The sequence below is a fragment of the Gopherus flavomarginatus genome, chromosome 19 (genome assembly GCF_025201925.1).
Source record: "Gopherus flavomarginatus isolate rGopFla2 chromosome 19, rGopFla2.mat.asm, whole genome shotgun sequence".
NCBI classification, from domain to species: Eukaryota; Metazoa; Chordata; order Testudines; family Testudinidae; genus Gopherus; species Gopherus flavomarginatus.
This window is the reverse complement of record NC_066635.1, coordinates 19872232-19885869: the sequence shown is the minus strand read 5'-3', so window position 1 is coordinate 19885869 and position 13638 is coordinate 19872232. Positions and strand designations below refer to the sequence as shown.

At 36.8% G+C, this 13638-nt stretch overlaps 1 protein-coding gene across 3 annotated transcripts in view; it reads left to right on the top strand.

The window, feature by feature from the left end:
* Window positions 1–13638, top strand: part of BRIP1 (BRCA1 interacting helicase 1) — a 196402-nt gene that overhangs the window by 24728 nt on the left and 158036 nt on the right. For all 3 annotated transcript variants that reach the window (XM_050928766.1, XM_050928767.1, XM_050928768.1), the window contains exons 7-8: window positions 10320–10610; window positions 13329–13550. In XM_050928766.1, the coding sequence (XP_050784723.1) occupies window positions 10320–10610; window positions 13329–13550 (513 nt within the window). The remainder of the gene's footprint in view (window positions 1–10319; window positions 10611–13328; window positions 13551–13638) is intronic.

The window sequence follows — 13638 nt, the reverse complement described above, 5'->3', positions numbered from 1 at the left end:
TATATTGAATGCAGTTATGTTTTGTACATAATTCTACATTTGTAAGTTCATCGTTCATTATAAAGAGATTCCATTACAGAACTTTCATTAAGTGAATTGAAATATACTATTTCTTTTTGTTTTTTTTACAGTGCAAATATTTGTAATAAAAAATAAATGTAAAGTGAGCACTGTACACTTTGTATTCTGTGTTGTAATTGAAATTAATATATAAATGTAGAAAACATCCAAAATATTTAAATAAATGGTATTCTATTTTATGATTAATTTTTTTAATCGCATGATTAATCATGATTGATTTTTTTTAATCGCTTGACAGCCCTAATTTTTATAAGCCCTGTTGGATATTAACACAAGGTAAACACATGCTCTTGTAATACTAGCAGTGATTTGATTAAATGAACTAATTTACAATAGTTTTAATAGTTAAGTCACTTTTGAGGAAAATATATTACACTTTGTTTTGTTTCTCTCATTTATATTCCAAATTCTTATGCGCGCACGCGCACACACACACACACACACACACACACACAGAGAATTTATTAATTACTTTAACATCTTTTTTAAGATTGACATTTTATTTGTCAATAACTCTGATGTGTTGATCTTTATTTTCATTTATTTCAGGAAAATAGATACAAACAGTGTACTATGGTGCTGCCCTAATAGTCATGATTCATTAAACCATTCAGTTTTATACTATTTACTGTGTTTAGCTTTTGAGCACCATTTATTGCCTATAATCAATATGAGAGAACTAGTGAGAAGCGCCTTCCAGTTCTGTATCAAGGGAATGTCTGTAGACATAATGAAGGCCGGGCCCTTCCTGTCCAAAGCAGTTGACTGTCTTTAGCATCTTTGAGCCTGAGAACCCATGTTTTTTCTTGAACTGGGGATTCTTACAAAACAGTTCAGTTCTAGTATAAATCTAGATGAGAAATTATACCCTTGTACTCTCTTGGTTAATTATTCAGAAGCATTGACTTTGAGAAACTGGGGCAGCTGTGTTAAGGAATCCCCATTTACACTAGGTAAAAAAGTAAACAGTAAATGGAGAGTAGTGTAACAAACACTTGGGGTATCAAAAAACAACGGTGAAAAGAATCTGTCTTAATGTGCTAGCCCACTGCAGTTTAACATATTGCTTACAACCTTCACAATAGAGTTTTGAGTGACTTCAGTTACACATTCCAGGAGACTGGCAGTCTGTTACAATCAGAGTCCAGACTCTAAAGCAGGCTAATTTACAGCAATAGGATGAAGAAAGTTGTGGATTTGTATTACACACACTCACCTGACACTGTATCTGATCCCTTACCCGCTGATTGACATCTTGAATGAGCTCTTTGAAGCAAGTTCCAGCTTAATTAAAACGTTTGCTTGGTTAGCAGTGATCTGTGAAAGCCTGTGATAAATATTGAATCAGGTTCACCTGCTGGTTACTGTGAGTGGATAAACAGCTGCTTTGTGCAGTTTAATCAAGAGACTGTAGCAGCAGAATACTACTCCTTTTAAAAGAGTTTTAAAAAAGAATAGCTGAAAAACTCTAGTAATGTCACTTCTGATATCTTACTAAGGTGTGCTTGTGTGAGATTTCACACAACAGGTATTCACCACTGCATCATTCAGATGGCTTTGTACCCAATGAAATATAGAAGAAGATATCAAGAAGTCCTCTTATCTCTGTGCTTCAAAGATCATAGCCTCAGTGTTTGTTTAACCTTATTTTACACTTAACTCTCTCAGTGCATTTGACTCTTCTTTTATTATTTATAGAATCACAGAAATGCAAGGTTGGAAGGGACGTTAAGAGGTCATCAAGTCCAGCCTCCTGCACTGAGGCAGGACCAAATAAACCTAGACTATCCCAGACAGGTGTTTATCCACCCTGTTCTTAAAAACCTCCGTTGATTAGGATTCCACAACCTCCCTTGGAAGCCTCTTTCAGAAATTAACTACCCTTAATAGGAAGAGAGCTTTTCCTAATATCTAACCTAAATCTCCCTTGCTGCAGATTAAGCCCATTATTTCCTGTCCTGTCTTCAGTTGGCGTGGAGAACGGTTGATCCCTGTACTCATAACATCCCTTAACATAGCTTAAGACTGTTATCAAGTCTCTCTTCAGTCTTCTTTTCTCAATACTAAATGTTCCCAGTGTTTTTTTTTAACTTTTCCTCCTAGGTCAGGTTTTGATATTTGTTGCTCTCCTCTGGACTCTCAAATTTGTCCACATTTTTCCTAATGTGTGGCACCCAGAATTGAACACAATACTCCAAGCGGAGGCTTCACCAGTGCTGAGTAGAGTGGGACAATTACCTCTCAGGTCCTGCATACAATACATTAATACACAGCAGAATGATATTACCCTTCTTTTGCAACTGTTGACTCATATTTGGTTTGTGGTCCACTATAGCCCCCAGATCCTTTACAGCAGTAAAGTAAACCATCTAGCCAGTTATTCCCCATTTTGTAGTTGTGCATTTGATTTCTCCTCAAGTATAGTACTTTGCACTTATCTTGTTGAATTCAGACCAATTCTCCAGTTTGTCACAGTCATTTTGAATTCTAATCCAGTCCTCTAAAGTGTTTGCAACCCCTTCCAGCTTGGTGTCATCTGCAAATTTTATAAACGCACACTCCACTCAATTATCCAAGTCATTAATGAAAATATTAACTAGTACTGGATCCAGCACTGACCCCTACACAACCCCTTCATTTCTTTGGATGAAGGAAAAGCAAGCCCCAGGAATAATTTCTTTTTGTTGTAGAAAATGAAGCACAAAAAGACACTGCTCCCCAAAAAATCTCTAACTCTCAGAAGTGGGACTGTTACTCTGGGGAAGCCAGGCTTCACAGTGATAGGGAAACTTGGACTAGCCAAGGAAACTGCTTTGTGGATATCAGTTTAGAGATGGGAGGTCAGTTGAGTTTCAAATTTCACTTTTCCTGAGGGAGAGAGACAGATTCTAGTCTCAGCCTTTGCAGAGAGAACTTGGGGAATGTACAGTTTTTCTACAGGAAACAAACAAGACACGAGAGAAAAGCCCATTGAGATGCTCTGAGTGACAGAGAGATTCCTTGAGTGGGGATGACAGAGAAAGGGTAGAACTTGTTTCACGGGTTTTGGAAGCTCAGGAACGTGCTGATAACCAAACCCCTGATGTGAGCACCAAGCACCTTGACAAACTACATGACCAGATGAAAGCACTCTGGCAGAAACTGGATGATAGGACACATGCAACCCAGAGTGGCTGGCTGAGCAGCAAGAAGGAAGCAGGCAAGTAGAGATCACCCTTGGAAAGATGAGGAGGCTTTTATAAGTGAAAGGAGCCCATCTTTTGGATTTAAAACTCCTACTTCAGGAATAAGACCACCAGAAGCTGGTCCACATCACTGCCAGTGGGCATAATTGGCACAAATACAAAGAAAAAGGCAAGGTGGAAGCTGCAGTTGGAGAAGGTGGCCCCAGATTATAAGGAGAAATCTAAGAACCACATTAAGTGCAAGAACAAATGCAAGATCATGATCACAGGTGTGGAAGAGCACCTGTATCACAAGAACAGCGGCTGGACTTGGGGATAACTTGCAGGAAGCTTGGGGAAGACTCCAGCTATCTGTATGGCCAGATAGCTGAGCTGCAAACTCATGTTGGAGAACTTAAAAGGCAGCTGGCCCAGACGGAAGAGGAAATGCAAGCAGCAGTGATTAAGATGGAAGAGGAAGAAAGCCAGAAGAACATGGCCCAGAAAAAATATCTGTAAATTGGAATCTCAGATTAATGAACATCAAGGACACCTTGAGTGAGTACATAGGAACAAAGCAAAAACCCGGAAGCAGGAGCTGAGGAAAAAGCTGAAAGTACTGGGAATGGAGCTAGAAGACACAGTAGACTTCACTGCTCCACAGTGGGAACTCACATTAAAGTTGGAACAGAAAATGTCTTTCATGAAGAAGACCCTGAATGATGAGACAAAGACCCATGAGGCACAAACCCAGGTGATAAGAGAGAGGCATTTACAAGCTATGAAGGAGCTGGCAGAACAGCTGGACCACACCAAATGAGTGACAGCAAACTTTGAGAAGGCAAAGCAGGCTCTGGAGAGTGAGCAGGCAGAGAGCTGTTCAGTAAGGTGAAGATACTTCATCAGTGCAAAGAGGACTCTGAGTTCAAGTCCAAGAAAGTAGAAGTCCAGCGCCAAGATCTGCAGGTGAAATAAGATGACTGTAAGAGTGTGGAGTGAGCTGGCTAGGAAAGTTACCGGACATCAGTGCAAGCTAAACAATGTCACAGGCCTTCTGAACTGATCAGAAAGCACATAACTCAAGTCAGCGAAAGACTGAATCACAGCCTGTGGATGCTCAGGAGTGGTTACAGCAGAAGTGCCAGAAGCTGAGCCTCAGCACTAAGCTGAGGCAGATGGAGGAGGAGAACAGCTCCCAAGAGCAGCAAAAAGAGAGCAGGAGACCATGAGATCCACCTCCTGAGTATCAGAGTTACTCAGTTCTAGGAATGGAGGAGCAAAAATGTGGAGAAGAGAAGGTAGTGAAAGGACACAGTGTGTCTGGGGAGGAGGGCCTGGGCGATATTACTCACATAATATCATGGGTGGAAGAAGAACACAAGTGGATACAATTAAATGAAATCCTAAAAGCCTCAGGCAAGGCTGTGCAGACCTTTATAATTGACACCCCAAGAGGAAGCTGGATGTTGTGGACATTCTCAGTGTATGTGTGTATGTATCTGACATTTGCATTATTTATCATCTAAGTATTGATGTGGAAAGGTGGTTTATTTTGAGTCCCTCTACCTAGGAACAAAGGAATTGCCAAACTGGATTAGACTCATAGTCATCCTGTCCAGTATCATGTGTCTAACAGTGGTTAGCATCAGATGTTTCTAAGGAAGGTGCAAGAGACCTGCAGGAGGTAGGCCTTCAATAATTCCCTCCCACCTCCTAATAGTTAAAAATTGGTTTAAGCCCTGAAACATGAGGATTTTATATCTCTTGCAAACATTTTTAAGCATTAACTACTATAATTTTGGAAATTCTTGTTATCCATGTAAATGTCCATTCTCTTAGAATCTTGCTAAATTAGATAGGGAAAATGATAAAATTTAACCATAGATGGTGTAAACAGTTGTTACCTCAACCATTTTTTAGCTCAGTGTGGATAGAGCCAAACTGTGTTATAACCAGTTATTTTAAAACTTCCTTGCTTAAACCAGTGTTTTCTACCAGGATTAAATCACTTGGTATTTTTAAACCAGTTATCATAGTTTGGCTCTCTCGGCCAAGCAGTAACACAGATGGAGCACAGTCATATTTAACATCTCTGGGTAAACTTGGCTGTTTGCATACCGTGGACTAGGCCCTTATGGATAAGTTAGGTACTGCCCTTCATCTTTCCTTAAAAAAATGTATGTTCCTCTAATTCTAAATAGTTTAATGAGTTATAAAATGATAATGTAGATAAAGTTTTTCTTTGTCCCAACAATTTAACTTGTTTTTCCCAGTTACTATCTTTGTGTGTATCTAGGAATTCTTTCAACAAAAAGATTTAAAACCCAAAATAGGTACTATATAATTTGAGAAATGCAGGCAAAAGATATTTATTAAGCATGTATGGTGTAACAGACTGTTCAGATGCAGATGTGCTCCCTGTCCCAGGGGGTTTACAAGCAAAATAAAATAAGAGGCCATACAATTTATAACAAACTCAAGAACATTGTTGTAGCAGCAATGTAAATATAACAAAAACTCTACCACAGAAGTCCCGTTCTTCAACTTACTGCCAAATACAGAGAAAAACATGGTCCTTGTGGTTAACAAACTTGGGTCCTGAAGGTTAACAAATTTGGGCTGTTAGTAAAGTAAGCTTTAATATACAAGTTAACTTTCTTTCCTCACTATTTCTCAGTTGCCCTGAAAGTGAATATGACAGATACTTTTGTTGTAGCTTAGCAAGCTCCTCTCCTTCCTGAAATGCAGATTTATAATTTTTAGTGCAGTACTCCCCAACTATTCAGTAATTACCTCTTACAGTGAAAAGTAACTAGGACTCTTTTTCCTCTTTCTACAGTAATGGAAGACTACAATGTCATAAATTCTGCTAAGTCGCAACTACAATGGTATAAATAGCTTCTGGTACAGAAATGCAGAACCCAAAGGGTCACTTACGAAAATGTTTAAAAGCTCAGCTATTTCATATCTAATCCAACTTTTTTTTTAAACAAGAAAATCTCTGCAGAAATTTACATGACTGAGTATTGCAAGATGTAGGGTAGCATGGGGGAGAAGTTGCAGCTTTAACCATCCTGTTGCCTTAATTATTCCTTCTTTATGTTGTTTGATTTCCAAAGATATTTGTCAGTTTGGGACTATTTTACTATGTTTAAAGTCATAAAATGGACTTTGTGGTCTACTAGAAATCTAGCCTGCTGAAGTTCCATACAGTAACTTTTTTTAAGGAAGGTAAATCCTATGATGACATTTAGATTCACTTTAAAGTATCAGAGGGGTAGCCGTGTTAGTCTGGATCTGTAAAAGCAGCAAAGAATCCTGTGGCACCTTACGTCTGTTAGTCTATAAGGTGCCACAGGATTCTTTGCTGCTTTTATTTTTAAAGGCTTGTTTGGGTCATTTGCAACTGAAATATAAGTATTTATTGCTGAGGACCCCAAAATAATTTATTTTCAAATATAAAAAGTGTGTGCGTGCGTGTGTGCACTTGCTGCACACAGGCAATGCATCCTCCAGGAATTTTACCCGAAACTTACCTTCCTCAATGAAAGCAAATTTTGAGGGCCTGAACTAGTTGAACACTAATATCCTTTTTTAATTGTTAAGCTTAGAGACGCTGAATTTTTTGACTCAAAAATGTGTTTTTTAGAAAATAAAGGTAAAAATAACCCATTAAACCATGAAATTATGTGGCTGTATGCAGCTGGGTCGTAAATTAATTGTACTCAAACAGGGTTGGGGAATAGCTTGCCTAAAACAGACAGTCCTCTTTACTGATTGATCCTGTCTGCTGTTTACTTTAACCCACTTGTCGCGCAACTCATGGAAACCCGAAACTTCATTGTTTTGTGAAGTGCTTCCTCATGTGTCAATGCCTAACCTATAGGCACTTTCAATTTTATTGTATACCATATATTTGAAAGATCTTTCCCAAAAAATTTCTAACAGAGAAAGAACATTTGAAAGTGTGAAACTCCGGTTTAATGCAAATAAAGGTCTCACCTTTTCAAATAAGAGCCTTCTTAATGTGTGGGGTTTTTCGTTGTTGGGTTGTTGTTTTTTTTGTTATACAGGCACCTCTTTAAAGTGTTGCCCCTCCCCGCCCCCTTGGCTGATGGCGTCTGTGGTTTTCAGAAATGTTATGACTACTGCAAAGCAGTTATATACTTTTACTGGTTACTATAAAATTGGCCTGAGTTTACAGCTTTCCTGATGTTGGTTTTTTTTTTATTTTATTTTATTTTATTTTATTTTTTTAGTAAAAGGTAACGTTTTAAAGCTGTAATAGTGAGTGAAGAGCTTCTTAAAGCCGGTATTATGCCAATTTCAGTCTTTTTAAGAAAACCTTTAAGGTCACCTGTAAAATACTGTAATTTATATATACCCCCCACACATGCAGGCATTATGGTTTTAATTTTACCTTTTAAAATCTTTTTAATAAAAAAGCTTATTTGAATTTTATTTTTTTCCCCAAAGGTACAGCAGAAGGAATTACAACTGTTGGTGTTGTACATAAAGAATTTGAATTGCATTTTCCAATCATCTTGATTGTATATGTACAGTATAGGACAGCAAATGTTACTGTGCTTTGGGAAATTGTTGGTGTACTGGTCTAAATTTCTCTAAAATTTGCATTTAGTAAAGTAAATGTTTAGGCCTCACATTATCCTCCCATAAAGGATTGATGGTATTGCATCATCTCTGAAGGGAAAAAAATTAATTCAAATGAAAGGGGATAGATATGGGCAAAAAGGCCTGCACAGTAGGCAAAGTAAACCAATTCTGCAGCTTATTTAAATTAATTTTCTTAGTATGTTAATAAATATCATTATTTCAAAGGCCAAAATAGAATGTAGATCAAAATATTACGATATAATTTGCATTCCAGTTTTCTGAGAGTGTAAACTTAGTCGGATATTGCCGCATATGTAACATACACCACATGTCAGCTGTTTCCTGCTTCACTGCTGACAAGAGCCCCATTCATAACTCTTCTTTTTATCCTTTCAGTGAATAAGTAATTATTCAATATAGAAGGCAGGATATTTGGAACTGGCTATTTAATGTGGCAGCACACCGTAATGAAATCTGCTGTTACTGGCAACCTGAGAGGGGAATGTAACAATTCCAGCATGGCTGTAACTTTATCTGCTTTGACGGCCTGTTTATTTGGCACATCAGTGAACCTTTTATCCCAGTGAGTGACAGCTCCAGAAGGGTCACATTTACATCCATTCTATCATGTATTGTAATATTTAATGGCAGACAAGGTTGAGTGGGACTCAGGGTAATTTGAACTTGCTTTTCCACAGAGTGGAGGCTAAGAGACAGCTTGATCCCCAGTATTGTGATGTAACACATTCCATGACTTAGCATTTGATTATGAAGGATAATCAATTAAAAGCAGGGGAAAAAACTTTCAGCTGTCAACTACATTTTGTTGCTACTTGTGCCATCAAACTGAAAATGAAGTGCAAACTATTTTATGCTGTTAAGGCTTGCTGATCAGTTTTGCACTATTGCATATGCTTGTACAGACAAGATACTCTTCTTACAGATCTCTTAACATTTTCTTTGTATCATCTACATACATCCTTATTATTAGTCTTCCCAATAGTTTTTGTTGTGAAAGAGATTGAGGAGGATGAGTTTCTCTGTGACAAAGTAATTAGAGTGGAAAAAAAACCCAGTTGTCCTGCTATTCCAAATATTTTTCCTGGATTCGGTTCTGTTAGTTAAGTATTATGAAACTCTTAAGGCAAAATGAGAGCATTCACTAGAATTGACTAATGGCATAACACCATGATGAGTGTATTACTAATGGAGTATATGCTTTGAAGCCAATTTAGTGAAATTTGATTTGCAGATGAAACAATATTAAAAGAAAGTTTTCAGTATTAGTTTTAATTTGGTTGCCCAGTCAGGTCTTGATCCTACAAGGTGCTGCAGAGTCATGTCCTGATCCAGCAAAGCTCTTAAGCTCATGCTTACATTTATGTATATGAGAAGTCTCTCTGACTTCAGTTGCACTATTCGCATGCTTAAGTGCTTTCCTGGATCGAGGCCAGAGTGCTCAGCACCTTATAGGATCAAGCCCTCTATGGAAAAGTAATTTCCTTTAGCTGGCAGTCAGTATATAAGTACTTGTTCAAATTAAGAAACATAATAAACAATCCTTTCCCCCACATTAATGTTTCTCACTTTTTCTTCATTTGACTGCTATGAAACAAAGGCTGCCATCTGGTTTGAAGACAGCTTGTGTCTCTTGTATAACATGCTTTTACTCAGTCCTTAAGGCCTGGGAACTCCTAACTCTAGGCATCCTGCATAACTTGCTACTAAACTGTCCTGGATTTTTTCATTGTAATAATTTGTCACAGGTAAATTAGAGGTAATTGGCCATGCTTTGATGGCAGAAAATGAACCTAAAGTAGAAAAACTTTCCTTGTGCATTGTAAAAATTAGTTTAAAATTCTTTTTATTTTCTGGCACAAAGGAATAAACAAATTCAAATGTCATGTACAAAATAATGTTATTTTACTGGCATAGCACTTGAGTTTAACCACAATCTGGTTTGTTTAAATCCTGGAGAGACAGTGAGCAGTACCAGTAAAACTTTCTATATGTAAAATTCATAGAAGGTATAACCAAGGCCATGCATCAACTTTGCTACTAAATTTCGCATGTTGATTTTGATGGTAACATTTTAATTTCCATCAAAGCAATGGCATATTAACCTGGAAAATATTATAATGACTGGCAAAGAATATGTAAAGGAAAGAGCAGATGGAGAATTTAGTAATCACTTAATGTTTTTTTACTTGAGAGAGAGACTCTTTTCTATGATAACTTTTTAAAAAAAATTACCTGGAGACCCTCTTAGAAATTATTTTGAGATTTTGTAATGTTTTGTGTATACTTTTAACTTGAGTCCACTATTCAAAGTTTGATAGATTAATTAATGGGAAGTTTTGAACCACCCTAGAGGATAACTCTCAGTGGTCAATATGGAGATTTGGTATAAGCAGTTTGCAGTGGTAATGTCCTAATAAACTTTCTGTGTTTTGGTTACAGTCTCCAGGCCCTTGCACACAATGTTCCTGTTCTTCTGCAAAAGAAAATGGTAAAAATGTTAGTAATGCAAAGAGGAAGGAAAATGGAGGAAAGCCACACATCCCCAAAATATTTTTTGGAACTCGAACACACAAGCAAATAGCTCAGATTACTAGAGAGCTGCAGAGGACAGTGTACTCCAGCGTCCGTATGACGATTCTTTCTAGCCGGGATCATACCTGTGTTCATCCAGTGGTATCCAGAAGTAGTAACAGGAATGAAAAATGCGCAGACTTACTGGAAGGAAAAAATGTGAGTAGTTTTGTTTCAGAAAATGAGTATTCATTAAAAAATATTAATGAAAGATTTAGCTGCCTGAGCAACTGGATTGAGTAACATTCTAACTTCTTAATGGCACACTGGTTGGAAGCTCTTTTGTAACTTCTAATTCATTTTGCATTAGACCTTTAATCTTTAGTAAATCTTGGTCCACAGCATCAAAATTTAAAAAGCTTAATAGATTATGATAATATATGATTATAATTTTAATTTGGGACCTTAATTGTAATTGCAATAACCTTTGCTTTCTGAAAACTTATTTTTTAAATTAAATTAAATAATCCATTCAGGCCTGATTTCTCTCTGCTTATTCTTTTATTTTATTTTATTGAGCATATCTGGGCATTGAAGATGATTAGAATGCATGGGGGTAAAATTATTGTAATAATTCTCTAGTTGCAACAAACTGTTTACTTGCTCAAAATTAAGAGGATAAGGACTTAATTATCTGTGTTATGTAAGTAGTAATTTAGAGCCTTTTCTCATGTGGATAACCCACCACAAATCCGGAAGAAATAATCTGCTAATGATGCTAGCAGAGATACACCGTGCTTGCTCACCCTATGATAATAAGTGTTATTGATAACATAATTTGTTCATCATCTTGGTTAAACAAATTTAGGATTTCTGCTTGCCATTTCAGAGTTGTTTTAAGACTATCTTGTTTCCTTTCCACTTTTGCAGCCTGCACTTAAAAGAAATAAATAAAACTAGACTGCAAAAGCACAGCATTATTTATTTATTTACAGATAAACTGCAAAGCCTAACAAAATTGCCCATCTTTTGCTGCTTCACAGTGTATATAGAAGTTCTGAAATGAATGTTCCAAAAAGTAGTGTATTTCTGCTTGCTTTTGCATTTAAAATATCAGGTCTTGACTTCCCTGTTTTTGCTAAACAAATACTTAAGAGAAAAGCTCTTTGTGCAGGTTTCAGTCCTTCCCTTATTCCCTGTTCCTTCAGTTGTGAGTTGAGCAACTCTTATTCTAGTTTTCTAGTCCTTCAAGAAGTCCTGCAGCAAAACCTTGATACTGATAGTTGTAAGGCACGTAGAAGATTTTTTCCAACTGCCTCTATTCCCTGTAAGGAAGCTAAAAAGGGCGCGCACACTTTTTTTTTTTTTGTTGGTCACTTTTTAAAAATATATCAGTAGCACACATACATTGATCATAAATGTAGGAAGATTAGTTGGGAGTCATTATATGCCAAAAATAGTGTGTGTCGATAAGCAAATTAAAGGTTTTAATAATTGTGAGTATGTACATCCAGTAAAAGGTTTTTGCTGGTTTCCAATGTATGACTCAGACTGTAGAAAACTATTGAGGCTGATAGGAACAGCTTTTGTTGTTGGCAAATTGTTTTGAAGGATATATGGTCATACTGTGCCTAGTTTCTGTTTTGTCCTCTTGTTGGGGCTTCCGGTTTATTTTGTATTCATCAAGTATAAGTGAGCATTTGCTTTTTATGCTCCCAAGCTCTAAGGGTAAATAGTAGTGGTAATGAGAGCCAATTACACTGTCACTTTAGGGTGTCTGTGTTAACCAAGACTATATTACAGAAGTGAGCTGATAAGCAGATAACTGACAATTTGTGAGCGAAAAGACACTAAGTGTGATAACATTTCAACTGACAATCTGCCCCTTAGGGTTGTGTTACACTTTTTTAAAAGGGATGGGCTTTCCTGTTCATGTTATCAGTCTTCATATGATTAGGCAGCCTTAATTGCCTCTAGTCTAAAGTATATATTTCCAGGGATTTATTCTCTTCTTGGTGGTTTGATTACTTAAAAGTTCATCAAAGAAAAGATAGAATTCGCAGCAACTAATTTTATAGTTTAAAAAAAAAACTGTACTCAGACTAGAACAGAGAAATAATAGTTGTTTAGTTATACCTTAGGGACACCAGTGTTAGCCAGTATTAAAATTTTAAAATTCTCCACTCCACCCTGGAATTTCAGGGTATCATCTCCAACCCATAAATTAGGATTTGCTTGTCCAATTTCTCTCCTGTCCCTCCAGGAAAAAACAATAAATAAACCTGAACCAACCTCAGAGTGATGTACTTGAACACCAGTGAAAGGACTGCTGTCAAAGCAATGAGCAGAACTACTATTATTTGCTTTTATTGTTAAACACGAACACCCTCCTGAGCTATTAGCACAAGCTCAGGTGGATTCTAATGTGATTTAAATTCGCTAGACATTTCTGGTTGGTAACTTAATGATATAAGAAAGTGGATATATTGGTGGGTGGATGTGAATGTGCCATATTATTTTATTTTCTATCCTTTTTAGTTGAATTAACCATATGTATTTGGATTTATTTATTAATTGCTCATGATTTAGAATCCATCCCACACTCTTCCACTGCCAGGTTGCTATTTCTAAAATAGATTAAAAATTTTTTTGGGTTCACTGGGACAAAACTCTGAAATGTACCTTACAGATTTATGTATAATAGGTTATAGATCCTGTCATATTTGCCTGCTTCGTTTCTGCCATTATATTTGTTGTTGTTAAAGTCAAAAAATAACAAGCACTTTTAAAAATACCTCAGTGATTGAGATGAAGTAAACAATTACAGAATAGGGTTTTTTTGTTTCGTTTTTTGTTTTACAAAAAAATGTAAGTTCATGTACATCATTGTTTCTAGTACAATATTTTGTTTTCAAACTCGCACATATTTCCTTTTAGGGCGGGTCCTGTGTTTACTACCATGGTGTCCATAAACTTAGTGAACATCATGCTCTACAGTTTGCACGTAAGAAGTGTCAGGCTTGGGACATAGAAGATCTAGTAAGCCTGGGAAAGAAGCTACGTGCATGTGCCTATTTTGCAGCTCGAGAACTCATGGTGGGGGCAGATATTGTATTTTGTCCTTACAACTATCTGCTGGACCCACAAATAAGAGAGAGTGTAAGTATATTTGTAAGTAGGGCTTGGTCTAAACTAGTAACTTATGTTGGTATAATTACGTTGCTCAGGAAAATCCACGCCCCGATGT